This window comes from Ovis canadensis, chromosome 9, assembly GCF_042477335.2.
Source record: "Ovis canadensis isolate MfBH-ARS-UI-01 breed Bighorn chromosome 9, ARS-UI_OviCan_v2, whole genome shotgun sequence".
In the NCBI taxonomy this organism is placed as follows: domain Eukaryota; kingdom Metazoa; phylum Chordata; class Mammalia; order Artiodactyla; family Bovidae; genus Ovis; species Ovis canadensis.
The window spans coordinates 54117712-54132141 of record NC_091253.1 but is presented as its reverse complement, the minus strand read 5'-3'; the positions used below and the strand labels follow the sequence as shown (position 1 = coordinate 54132141).

At 36.6% G+C, this 14430-nt stretch overlaps 1 protein-coding gene across 1 annotated transcript in view; it reads right to left on the bottom strand.

Annotated features, from left to right (window-relative positions):
- Positions 1-14430, bottom strand: part of MCMDC2 (minichromosome maintenance domain containing 2) — a 36390-nt gene that overhangs the window by 9490 nt on the left and 12470 nt on the right. The window contains exons 9-12 of the mRNA XM_069600197.1: positions 9199-9404; positions 6215-6381; positions 5530-5709; positions 3012-3154 (exon numbers count right to left, since the gene is read on the bottom strand). Of these exons, the coding sequence (XP_069456298.1) occupies positions 3012-3154; positions 5530-5709; positions 6215-6381; positions 9199-9404 (696 nt within the window). The remainder of the gene's footprint in view (positions 1-3011; positions 3155-5529; positions 5710-6214; positions 6382-9198; positions 9405-14430) is intronic.

Sequence of the window (14430 nt, the reverse complement as noted above, 5' to 3'; positions counted from 1 at the left end):
CTGGGTCATGAAGATCTTTTTTGTACAGTTCTTCTGTGTATTCTTGCCACCTCTTCTTAATATCTTCTGCTTCTGTTAGGTCCATACCATTTCTGTCCTTTACTGAACCCATCTTGAAATGTTCCCTTGGTATCTCTTATTTTCTTGAAGAGATCTCTAGTCTTTCCCATTCTCTTGTTTTCCTCTATTTCTTTGCATTGATCACTGAGGAAGGCTTTCTTATCTCTCCTTGCTATTCTTTGGAACTCTGCATTCAGATGCTTCTGTCTTTCCTTTTCTCCTTTGCTTTTCGCTCTCTTCTTTTCACAGCTATTTGTAAGGCCTCCTCAGACAGCCATTTTGCTTTTTTTCATTTCTTTTCCATGGGGATTGTATTGATCCCTGTCTCCTGTATAATGTCACGAACTTCTGTCCATACATTACATTTGTCCTATTAATTTTCTTGTTGCTAGACTAAAATAATAATTAGAGTCTGTGAAGATCTCTCCAGAGTTGCTTATTTACAAATTTAATTATCATGTTCCTGATGTCCTCACCCAAATTTCTAAAAATTTTGACTGGGACAGAATATATATACAGCTTTTCAGGGAAAGCAAAGAGCACTGTTCAGCTCCACTTCTCTAGAAAAGCATGAAAGTGAAAGTCACTCAGTCGTGTCCAACTCTTTGCAACCCCCTGGACTATACAGTCCATGGAATGCTCCAGGCCAGAACACTGGAAAGGGTAGCTTTTCCCTTCTCCAGAGGATCTTCCCAACTCAGGGATCAAACCCAGGTCTCCCACATTGCAGCAGGATTTTCACCAGCTGAGCCGCAAGGGAAGCCCAAGAATACTGGAGTGAATACACTTCCCCATCTCCAGGGCATCTTCCCAACCCAGGGCTCAAACCAGGATCTCCTGCATTGCAGGTGGATTCTTTACCAGCTGAGCCACAAGGGAAGCCCAAGAATACTGGAGTGGGTAGCCTATCCCTTCTCCAGGAGATCTTCCTGATCCAGGAATCGAACTGGGGTCTCCTGCATTGTAGGGAGATTAAGCATGGCTGGTGTTAATAGGTACCTGTCTATAGAAGCAGGAGAAAAAGTCAAGGTTTATGACTCTTCTGAGAAGTGCTTCATTTACTTGACTATTTTATAAGACCCATTTCCATCTCTAGTATTTATTTCTACAAGAGGAAACAGTAGAGTTGTCATACTAAACTTAATTCTGTCTTATTCTTGGATTAGTACAGTCAAATGTAAACTGAGGCTATGTGAGTTTAAATTAAAAACATCTTTTTAAGACAGAGAAAAAGCAAATGAGATAATAGGGCTTTCAAACCTTTTAAGCTCTGAGTATTGAGTATTTGAAATATTACTTCAGAAAACAGCATTATATAATTCTGTTTGCCATTTTAAAACATCACAGTTAATTTCTAACTTCCCTTTCTGTCGCAATTTTTTAGTTCTATGAAGATAGCGTTGGAGAAATTAACTAAACATATTTATCTCTTTTAGTCCTATACTTGACATTTCCTATCAGTCCTCCACTTGTCTTATTCTATACTGCAGTCATAACAAGATATTTATTTATTTAATAGATTATTTTTACCCCTGGTCCTACTTCATAATTTGGGTTGAGATTACATAGTAATCTATATTAAATGGAATAATGGCTATCAACAGAGGACTGTTTAAATTATGGAATAGCCACATCATAACACAGTAAAACTGTAAGGGAACTATTAAAACAGAATGAGGCAATTCTTTATGTGTTAATAGTGAGATATCATGAGATGTATGCATGATTCCATTTGGGCAAAAAGAGAATATCAGTATGGCTACATATGTATTATAAAAATATTTTTATATAATATGTTAAATAACATATTAATCTAAAATATATAACATTCAAATAAAATATGTACTTAATATACATCACATATTTAAACTATATATTTGTATATGCTAGTATCTGAATGGGTAATTTATGAAAGGATACACAAAGCCTGTTAGCAGGGATCATCTCCAGGGAGTGAGATAATCACAGGTAGGGTTAGCAAGGGACTTAACTCATTATTTTGGACTTTTCTTTCACTATGTCCATACTTTACTTTTATAATAACAATTAGTTTTAAAACGCTTCTCAAGGAACAATAGTACTTGAGTGTACTAAAGTGTTTAAAAATACAAAGAATAACATAAATTTTTTTTCTAAGCTCAACTATAAAATATCTAGAAAGTCAGCTGACTCAATGGACATGAGTTTGAGTAAGCTCTGGGAGTTGGTGATGGACAGGGAGGCCTGGCGTGCTGCAATCCATGGGGTCTCAAAGAGTTGGAAACGACTGAGCAACTGAACTGAACTGAAGAGAACTAAACTGAACTGAACCACATTTTAAAAAAATAATCATTTGCATTAAAAAATTCAGTGCATTTTTTCCAGATGTACCTGATACCAGGTATCCAATAAAAAGTAGTTTAGTGAAAACAAATTGTTGGAGGTTCAAACGATGTAAGGCTATAACAGAAGAAATAATTAAGTTACCTTAAATTCTTTTGGAACAAAGTATATTGTAAATCAACCACCCAGCAATCAAAAAACAAGTGAAACAGTTAATTAAACACATCATTTAAAAGTAAATAATGGGGGCTTCCCTGGTGGCTCAGTGAAAAAGAATCTGCCTGCCAATGCAGAAGATACAGGTTAGATCCCTGGTCCAGGACAATCCCATATGCGGCACAGCAAGTAAGCCTCTGGATCACAACTACTGAGCCTACGCTCTAGAGCCGGGGAGCCACAACTACTGAGCCTTCACGTCGCAGCCACTGAAGCCCATGAGCTCTAGAGTACATGCTCCACAAGAAGAGAAGCCACTGCAATGAGAAGCTTGTGTACCTCAGCTAAAGAGTAGCCCCCACTCTCTGCAACTAGGGTAAACCCCACACAAGGAGAACCCAGCACAGCTAAAAAAAAAAAAGGTAAGCAAAGATTTTTTAAAGTCAGTAATGATTTTAAAATTGAATACTTACAAATATTTTAATGCAGATGCTGACAGTTTTGATCCATATATAGAATCTGTTCTGATTCTGCGACTTGCTAGGTAATAGCCATGAATCATTCTTTCTGCCTCCAAGCTGAATTCTACATTCAAATTTTTTGCAAAAGCAAGCAGCTAAATCGAAAGTGTGAAAATTCAAGAAATTCAAACTTTATTAAGAGAACCTATATTACAAAAATCCAAATATGGTCATTTTATTTTTTAAAGTTTGCATACTTTATTTACATCAAAACTGATTAAATATATGAGCCATCCAAAGCCATTGAGCACTTTAAATCATATTATACTTACAAAGAATATTACAGTCTACCCAGAATAACCTATTCTTCCCTCTTAGTGCAGAAATGTTCTGTGCAATGTATTTGAATGACTATCAAGTCTTTGCTTCCAGTGGAATAAAGGCTTACTCAGAGCCTTCTAGTGGGAGACAGCTCCCCTCAGAATCTCATTTCGCTTTGAATAGTCTTAATTTTCTGACAGTTTATTTCTAGAAAACTTTCTCTCATTGGCCTTCTTCCTTCCCTTCCTTCCTTTTAAAAAACACATCTAAAGACCAGCAATGTGGGAAGTACTGTGTTAACTACTATGAAGATGGGCCTTGAAGATTCAGAAAGATTTTGGGTAGAAAATAAGCCCTCAACTTAATGATTATCACTGTTTTCTCTGAGTTTTGTGCTTTCTTTCTGACTGATGCCCAGTTCCTCAAGTCCTTATTCTATGACACCATTTCCAGACTTTTCACCATTCACCATTTCTTTTGTTTCTGTGAGTTGTAAAACCAGAAAAACAACAGGAGGAAACAAAAAAGAAAAACCATCCATAATAAAGTTGCTATTAACTATTATATCTGTATTTTAAATATAACTTTTTAAAAAGATCTGGATATGTCCTGGGTTGGATATGTCCTGTCTTTATTTTTCTTACATTCCACAATTCCCTCCAGGCCTTCAGAACAGAACAATACTATCAATAACATTTGTAGCTCTCTCTAGGTTTTATGCTATGGGGTCACAGTGATAAGACATCCACATGCCCCTTCATAAAAGACCTGTTGTCTGCTACTGGGAATGTAGCACAGGAGCCAGCGTTGGCCTCCAGTTATCAACTTCTTCAACAGTTGCCTAATCTTTATGACTACATAATATAATTTTTGCTCCAGTCGACAGATCTTCTCATAGTTTTCCATGTGTACTCATCTCGAGTTTTATGTTTTTGCTCTTATTTTTAGCTTTTTTTTTTTTTTGGAATGTCCATCCTTCCTGTCACTTAAATCTTACCTTTTGTTTTCTTTTTTTCCTTCTTGTAAAATTTAGTTTTAATTGGAGGATAATTTAAATCTTATCTTTTCTTAAGGCACAACTAAAGTCTCACCACCTTTTCGGTTATTCGTAACTCTTGCATTCTACTTGATACCTTCCTTTCTGAAGTCATGCAATACTTATAGTCAGCACCACCTAACACAATTTTAAATTGTCCCTTGTTTCATACATCTCAATTAAATGATAAACTAAGGAAGAAAAATGTACATTTCTAGGAGAATATAAAAGAACAGAAAGAGGCTCATCTATATTAAGTACTCAGTAAATGCCTGACTAATTAAATCCATAGATTTTTTTGTTTGTTTTTCAGGGAAAAACTGGGCAAAAATTTTCCAGGTTATTAGCATGTCTATATCATTTAGTACCCCAGTTCCTAAAGACTAATTGCCTTTTTTTATACACACTAAAACAAATGAAAAGACCTTATTTTATCATAAATATTGTTCTTTTTCTGTTTTAATCTATGCGAATAAACTCCACCTTTCAACTTTTTATCCATGCAATTTGGGCTGCAAAAAAAGGCTGATATGAACAAAAAATTTGCTGACCTGTGGATTCCCACTTCCCAGCGTTACAGGCCATTTTGCTATCCTACACAGACACTTTACTCTATTGTGGACAGATTTCTCAACAGTTAATATTAAAAGGGCTTCGCTTATAAATACTTGAGTACCTTTAATAGCTATTAGAGTCATTACTAAATCTGCATCATCCAGCTCTCAGGTTCTCTGAACATGCCACACATGTTTTCAGGTCAAGACATTAAAATAAATGGGTTTGTGAGTCATGATACATACTCCCTATAGTCAGAACTATTCCCTTTGAACAGTTTGTAAAATGTAAAAAACTGTGTATCTAGAAAGCCTCTCATCATAATGTTTTATAAAAATATTCTATTTTGAATGTTTTAATGGAAAGATAAACCATGGTGATCTGATTAGTGATTCAAAGAATAAACTCAACATTTTAATATCTATGTCCTTATAGCTTTTAATTTAATTCTAATCTAAAATATTTTCTATACAATGTCCTCAAAATGCTTAAAAGCTGAAAGCAAATTGAAATAAAAGAAAATTCTAAATAAGGAAAATTGAATGTTCAAAGGGAATTTTATTTAAATTGAGAAACATTAACACAAATATTCACGGCACTCATTTTTTCTACCTTTACCTTTTCAAAATCTTCGGTTGTGAACTGTTTAGAAGCTAAATAAAGCAGCCCTTCAGGATCAATGGCTTTCTTTAAAGTATGTTGCACAGTTGGAAGAAGTGGGTGGCAAGAAGATGATTCGTTGCAGTTAATCAATAATGCAAAGGACTCTACAAGATTAGCTGGAATTAAACTGCAATCCTACCTCAAACAAAAATGTAGAAGGCAAATATTAAATACTGGCATTTTCACAAACACTTTAAATAATAACAAAATAAAATAATCATTACAATTATAGTTTCATAATTTAATGTAATTGACACTATAGTAATATAATTCTGTTAATAATTTAAATAATAATTATAAATAATACTTCATTTAAAGTGATTCCCAAATAGCATGGGATCTTTGTGGTAACCAATTTTTTAAAATGCTCTTTATTGAGTATTTTCTTATACATTATTCATGAAAACCTCCCCCACTACCTACTCAAATAATAATTTCTAGTGAGCAGATACCTGCTTTGTATGACTAAAAAATGAAAAATTGCAAACAACCGTGTCATTATTTAGTTCCAGGATCTGAGTAAGTATAGAAAGTAAGCACAGAAATAAAAATAAAACATTGTTATTAAAAAATTGAGACTAAAATCCATGACTAAATTCCTTGAACAACATTCTAACAATAAAATACACATATACTTTACCATCTGACCAATTAGCATATTGGTTTTCTGTATATTTCTCCTTGAGGGTGAATCCATATCAAGAAAAGACCAAAAACTACACTGAACTGGAAAAGTCATTTGTTGATCCACATCATCCCCAAACTTCTTTCCCGAGATGTAGACTGTGATGCTTCTACTTTCCACAGCTAAGTCAAGAGATATTATCCATTTGTTACTTAAGTTCACTTTGGTCAATATAGCTATACATTAATAATATTATTATAATGAATTTTATGACCTAAATTTTAGATAGCAAAGATACAGGAAAACTTGATGGTTTTGCAGGATATGGCTAAATTAGAGGATTTGCCATAAAAAGAAGGCAAGAAAAATATCTGAATGTTTCTGTATCCCCTGATGATGAGACCCATTAGTCCAAAGCATGAAGCTGGAATTGTGGACTGGGATGAATAGGCGGAGGGTAAGGAGACTGGTAGCATCATGCAGGTTACAAAGAAGGCTGAAATTAAGCAATGTTCTTTTGTGTGGGGAAAAAAAAAAAGAAAGCAGATCATCTAAGTTAACAATGAAAGAGGAAAAGATTGTGATAATACATACAATCTGGTATTTTGTGTCTGGTTCTTTAGGGGTTTTTTTTGTTGGGGTGGAGGGTGGGAGGTTCCTGGTGGCTCAGTGGATAAAAAAATCTGCCTGCAATGTGGAAGACTCAGGTTCAGTTCCTGGGTTATTAAGATCCCCTGGAGAAGAGAATGGCAACCCACTCCAGTATTCTTGCCTGGAGAATTCCATGGACAGAGGAACCTGGTGGGCTATATATAGTCCATGTGGTCACAAAGAGTTGGACATGACTGAGTGACTAACACATACACTTTGTTTTTTAAATTACTGACTTGTAGGAATTGCTTCTATGTTCTAGGTATATGTCCTATGTCAAATAAATGTATTGCAATTATTTTCTTTTCCTTTGTTTGCCTACTCACTTTTTAAATGGCCTTTTGATGTGTATAACTTTTAAATTTTTGATAAAGTCCAATTCATCAATTATTTTCTGTTAATTGCTTTCTGGGTTTTGCCTAAAAAATCTTTGCCTACCCTGGTGGCACAAGCGGTAAAGAATCTGCCTGCAATGCAGGAGATCAAGGTTTGATCCCTGGATAGGGAAGATCCTCTGGAGAAGGAAATGGCAACCCACCCCAGTGTTCTTGCCTAGAGAATCCCGTGGACAGAGGAGCCTGGTGGGCTGCTGTCCATGGGGTCGCATGGAGTCAGACACGAGTGAAGCGACTTAGCATGCATGCATGTGTTGGAGAAGGAAATGGCAACCCACTCCAGTATTTTTGCCTGGAGAATCCCAGGGACAGAGGAGCCTGGTGGGCTGCCGTCTGTGGGGTCACACAGAGTTGTACACGACTGAAGCGACTTAGCAGCAGCAGCAGCCAGTGTTCTTGCCTGCAAAATCCCGTGGATAGAGGAGCGTGGCAGGCTACAGTCCATGGGGTCACAGAGTCAGACATGACTGAGCATTCACACAACACACCCTTAAATCATAAAGATTTCTCATGTTTTCTTCTGGTAGCCTTAGAATTTAAGTTTTTACATCTAGGTTTATGATTCATCTTTAATTAATTATTGTGTATAGTTGTGAGGTATGAACAAATATTAATTCTTTTCCAGATGTTCCACCATAATTTGTAGAAAAAACTTTCCCCATTTTCCTCATTGTTTTGATGTTGTGATCAAAAATCAGTTGAACATATGAGTGTGAGTCTATTTCTGCAGGCAGAGGCAATATGCTATGTCTCCTGTGTATTGCTGCACATGCTTGCTGGTATGCCAAGAATGCAAAGCCCTAACTTTTCTTTGCCCAATACTTATTTCTCCATATCCTTGTTAGTTATAAATCTGGCTCAAGTAGCATTATCCTAATACCAAAATCAGATAAAAGATATAACAAGAAAACTACAGACCATAGCCCTTATGAATACACAAGTAAAAATTCTCAACAAAATATTAGCAAATTAATTCAATGATAAAATATAAAATAAATATAAAAATAAATATACAACACAGCCAGGTAGAATTTATGTTAGGTATGCAAAGCTAGTTCAACATTTGAAAGTCAATTAATGTAATCCCCATAATATCAACAGGCTACAGAAGAAAAATCACATTATTACGTGACTAGAAGCAGAAAAAGCATTTGGTAAAATTCAACACCCTTTATTTAAAAACTCTTAGTAGATTAGGAATAGAAGGGAATGCCTTCAACTTGAAAAAGAACTTCATCAAAAAACCTATAGCTGACATCATACATAATGGTGAGAAACTTGAAACTTTCCTATTAAGATCAGGAACAAGACAAGATCATAATGTTCTTTTTCACCACTGTTTTTCAACATCATCTTGAAGGTCCTAACTAGTGCAGTAACACAAGAAGAGGAAATAAATCTGGAAGGCAAGGCAACCCACTCCAGTATTCTTGCCTGGTGAATTCCATGAACAAAGCCTGGTGGGCCACAGTCCATGGGGTCACAAAGAGTCGGATATGACTGAGTGACTAACTCTAATACAAATTCATGTGTTACAACTGAGAGCAAAGGCTTAAACAGTGCATTTACACATTAAATTCCTGTTTTTATTTATCAAGGTAAAATGAGAAATGTCATTTAATATAATTTCTCTATTTCTAAAATGTGTACATTATAACCTCTATTGTTAGGTAAGTCCTAGGCTTCCGTGGTGGTTCAGATAGCAAAGAATTGGCCTGCAATGCAGGAAACCTGGGTTCGATCACTGGGTCAGGAAGATCTCCTGAAGGAGGGCACGGTAACCCACTCTAGTATTCTTGCCTGGAGAATCCCGTGGACAGAGAAGCCTGGAGGGCTACAGTCCATAGGGTCGCATAGGGTCAAACATGACTGAAGTGATTTAGCACACTCAACTCCATGACACTGATGGAAAAGTTAAATAGGTAAAAATTAATTTGAAAAAATATTGTTTACCTGACTGGAGCTGTTCAAGTTTATCTTTTTTGTGTGAAGCCAAGTCTCCTATAAAGCAGATACCACCTTTAGCTAGCAAAGCACTGCCAGCTTGAATGCTAACTGCTCCAGTTCCATACTTATTCCTGGATAGAGTAGGGAAAATTTCAGTAGAGACTGAATGACGTATACCACGGGGCACAAGGTTTATACTAAAATTCAAAAGCCTAAGGGAAAAAAATAAATCATGAATTACTACTATTTAATATTTGATTTTCAGAAGTCATAATGTATAATAGCTATACAATTAGATTTAATTTGATTTAATGTTTATTGAGCACTAGTGCTAGGGATAAAAACACATAGGAGCACATGAGATTTGGTCCTCAACTTAGAAAGCTCACACCTTAGAGAGATGAAAACAAAAAAGTAAAATATGATATGATGAGTACTAAAATAATGCTGTGAGGACATCCATAAAATAATTATTTCTTCCTGGAAAAAAAAATCAGAGAAAGCTATAGAGAGATGACATTTGAACCAAGACTTTCTCTTTTGATGACCTGCTTTCTTTCATTTATTCAAAACTTCTGCATTTAGGTTTTGCAAATAGTTAATCATGACTACCCCTGCTACCTATGTATCAACATAACTCTTGATATTTCCTTTTGCTTTCTAATATCTTTGCCAATTGCCTCAAGCCTCTTTGTTTCTCAAATTTAAATTATAAGAAAAGAATATGATTAGCTTAGCTTTGCTTGTAAATCCTTGCTGCAGAAATCATAGCTTGCTGGTACGATCTACTATGATGACCAGACACACACATACAGTGCAAAAGAGGGTGAAGCAGAATCTCTTAAGAATGAACAGGTAGATGCTATAAAATGTCTAGAATATGTGTCATTCCAAGGAATTTAGATGTTAATTTGAAGATATGTAAAATGGGTAAGATGTAGAAGGAAAATTTGCAAGTCTATAGGGCAGTGGTTCTCAACCCTAGTTCACTTTAAACTCACCTGTGGAGCCAACAGTCATGTGAAAAGATGGTCAACATAAAAAATCATCAGGGGAATGGAAATCAAAAACACAATGAGATATCACAACACACCTATCAGAATGACAGTTATCAAACACACACAAACCCAAAAACCAATTGTTGGCAAGAATGTGGATAAAGGGACCCCTTATGCACTGTTGGTAGGAATGTATATTGATATAGCTTTTTATGGAGAACAGTGTGGAAATTCCTCAACAGAGTTATCATATGATACAGCAATTCCACTTCTGGACATTAATCCAAAGAAAACAAAAACATTAATTGGAAAAGATATATGCACCTCAATGTTCATTGCAGCATTATTTACAATAGCCAAGATATAGAAACAATCTAAGTGTCCATCAATAGATGAGTGGATAAAGAAGATGTGGTGTATATATATAAATATATATATAATGGAATATTACTCAGCCATAAAAACAATGAAATCTTGACATTTGTGAAAACACAGATGGGCCTAATGGTTATTACGCTAAGATACTTTAACAAAAAAATTGTTTGGCGTCTTTAAAAAATTCCAATGCTAAGCCCTATTCCACACAATATAATCTTTGGGGGTGCTCCACAGGCATAAATATTTTAAAAAATATTTTCCCAAATGATTCTAACAGGCAGTCAGGCTGAGAACCTAATTATATAGAACAATAGGCCTCAAAATTGGTGAATCATTGGAATTAACTGAGGAAGTTTTTGAACTACTGATAGAAGGTCACAGAGTATAAGACACAAATACAAAAATCAACACTATCTCTATATATTCAAAGCAAATACTTAATAAAATTAACAAAGCACTACCACTTTAACAGCATCAACAGTTCAGTTCAGTTCATTTCAGTTGCTCAGTTGTGCCTGACTCTTTGCAACTCCATGGACTGCAGCACACCAGGCCTCCCTGTCCATCACCAATTCCTGGAGTTTACTCAGAAGCATGCCCATTGAGTCAGTGATGCCATCCAACCATCTCATCCTTTGTCATTCCCTTCTCTTCCTGCCTTCAATCTTTCCCAGCATCAGGTCTTTTCCAATAAGTCAGTTCTTTGCATCAGGTGACCAAAGTATTGGACTTTCAGCTTCAACACCAGTCCCTCCAATGACTATTCAGGACTGATTTCCTTTAGGATGGACTGGTTGGATCTCCTTGCAGTCCAAGGGGTTCTCAAGAGTCTTCTCCAACACCACAGTTCAAAAGCATCAATTCTTTGGCGCTCAGCTTTCTTTATAGTCAAACTCTCACATCATACATGACTGCTGGAAAAACCATAGCCTTGACTAGATGGAACTTGGTTGACAAAGTAATGTCTCTGTTTTTAAAATGCTGTCTAGGTTGGTCATAACTTTTCTTCCAAGGAGTCATAACTTTTCTTCTTTTAATTTCATGGCTGCAATCACTATCTGCAGTGATTTTGGAGCCCCCCAAAAGAATGTCTGACACTGTTTCCACTGTTTCCCCATCAATTTCCCAGGAAGTGATGGGACCAGATCCCATGATCTTCATTTTCTGAATGTTGAGCTTTAAGACAACTTTTTCACTCTCCTCTTTCACTTTCATCAAGAGGCTTTTTAGTTCCTCTTCACTTTCTGCCATTAAGGGTGGTGTCATCTGCATATCTGAGGTTATTGATATTTTTCCTGGCAATCTTGATTCCAGCTTGTGCTTCTTCCTGCCCAGCATTTCTAATGATATACTCTGCATATAAGTTAAATAAGCAGGGTGACAATATACAGCTTTGATGCACTTGTTTTCCTATTTGGAACCAGTCTGTTGTTCCATGTCCAGTTCTAACTGTTGCTTCCTGACCTGCATACAGGTTTCTCAAGAGGCAGGTCAGGTGGTCTGGTATTCCCATCTCTTTCAGAATTTTCCACAGTTTCTTGTGATCCACACAGTCAAAGGCTTTGGCATAGTCAATAAAGCAGAAATAGATGTGTGGGTTTTTTTTTTAACTCTCTGGCTTTTTTGATGATCTAGCAGATGTTGGCAATTTAATCTCTGGTTCTTCTGCTTTTTCTAAAACCAGCTTGAACATCTGGAAGTTCATGGTTCACGTATGGTTACTTTGCTAGCGTGTGAGATGAGTGCAATTGTGCGGTAATTTGAGCATTCTTTGGCATTGCCTTTCTTTGGGATTGGAATGAAAACTGACCTTTTCCAGTCCTGTGGCCACTGCTGAGTTTTCCAAATTTGCTGGCATATTGAGTGCAGCACTTTCACAGCATAATCTTTTAGCTCAACTGGCATTCATCACCTCCACTAGCTTTGTTCATAGTGATGCTTCCTAAGGCCCACTTGACTTCACATTCCAAGATGTCTGGCTCTAGGTGAGTGATCACACCATCGTGATTATCTGGGTCATGAAGATCTTTTTTGTACAGTTCCTCTGTGTATTCTTGCCACATCTTCTTAATATCTTCTGCTTCTGTTAGGTCCATACCATTTCTATCCTTTATTGAACCCATCTTTGCATGAAATGTTCCCTTGGTATCTCTGATTTTCTTGAAGAGATCTCTAGTCTTTCACTTTCTATTGATTTCCTCTATTTCTTTGCTCACTGAGGAAGGCTTTCTTATCTCTCTTTGCTCTTCTTTGGAACTCTGCATTCAAATGGGTATATCTTTCCTTTTCTCCTTTGCTTTTTGCTTCTCTTTTCACTGCTATTTGTAAGGCCTCCTCAGACAGCCATTTTGCTTTTTTTGCATTTCTTTTTCTTGGGTTGGTCTTGCTCCCTGTCTCCTGTACAATGTCATGAACCTCCGTCCATACTTAATCAGGCACTCTATTAGATCTAGTCCCTTAAATCTATTTCTCACTTCCATTGTATAATAGTTGGGGGTTTGATTTAGGTCATACCTGAATGGTCTAGTGGTTTTCCCTACTTTCTTCAATTTAAGTCTGAATTTGGCTAAGGAGTTCATGATCTGAGCCAGAGTCAGCTCCTGGTCCTGTTTTTGCTGACTGCCTTCTCCATCTTTGGCTGCAAAGAATATAATCAATCTGATTTCAGTGTTGACCATCCAGTGATGTCCATGTGTAGAGTCTTCTCTTGTGTTGTTGGGAGAGGGTGTTTGCTATGACCAGTGCGTTCTCTTGGCAAAACTCTATTAGCTTTTGCCTTGCTTCATTCTGTACTCCAAAGCCAAATTTGCCTGTTATTCCAGGTGTTTCTTGACTTCCTACTTTTGCATTCCAGTCCCCTATAATGAAAAGGACATCTTTTTGGGGTGTTAGTTCTAAAAGGTCTTGTAAGTCTTCATAGAACTGTTCAACTTCAGCTTCTTCAGCATTACTGGTGGAGGCATAGACTTGGATTACTGTGATACTGAATGGTTTGCCTCTGAAACGAACAGAGATCATTCTGTCATTTTTGAGATTGCATCCAAGTACTGCATTTTGGACTCTTTTGTTTACTATAATGGCTACTCCATTTCTTCTAAGGGATTCTTGCCCACAGTAGTAGATATAATGGTCATCTGAGTTAAATTCACCCATTCCAGTCCATTTTAGTTTGCCGATTCCTAAAATGTTGATGTTCACTCTTGCCATCTCCTGTTTGACCACTTTCAATTTGCCTTGACTCATGGACCTGACATTCCAAGTTCCTATGCAATATTGCTCTTTATAGCAACATACCTTGCTTCCATCACCAATCACATCCACAAATGTGTTTTGTTTTTACTTTCTCTGTCTCTTCATTCTTTATTTATCCACTGATCTCCATTAGCATACTGGGCACCTACCAACTTGGGGAGTTGATGTTTCAGTGTCCTATCTTTTTGCCTTTTCATACTATTCGTGGGGTTCTCAAGGCAAGAATACAGAAGTGGTTTGCCATTCCCTTCTCCAGTGGACCACATTTTGTCAGAACTCTCCACCATGACCCATCTGTCTTGGGTGGCCCTACACGGCATGGCTCATAGTTTCACTGAGTTAGACAAGGCTGTGGTCCATGTGATTAGATTGGTTAGTTTTCTTCGATTGTGGTTTTCAGTCCGTCTGCCTCTGATAGAGAAGGATAAGAGGTTTATGGAAGCTTCCTGATGGTATAGACTGAGGGGGAACTGGGTCTCCAGCTTAACAGCATCAAAAATACCAAATACTTAGTAATCAACAAATTATGTGCATGACTTTTGCAATTTACTGAAAGGAGTTAAGATTTAAATAAATGGAGATATATACCATATTCATGGATTGGAAGACC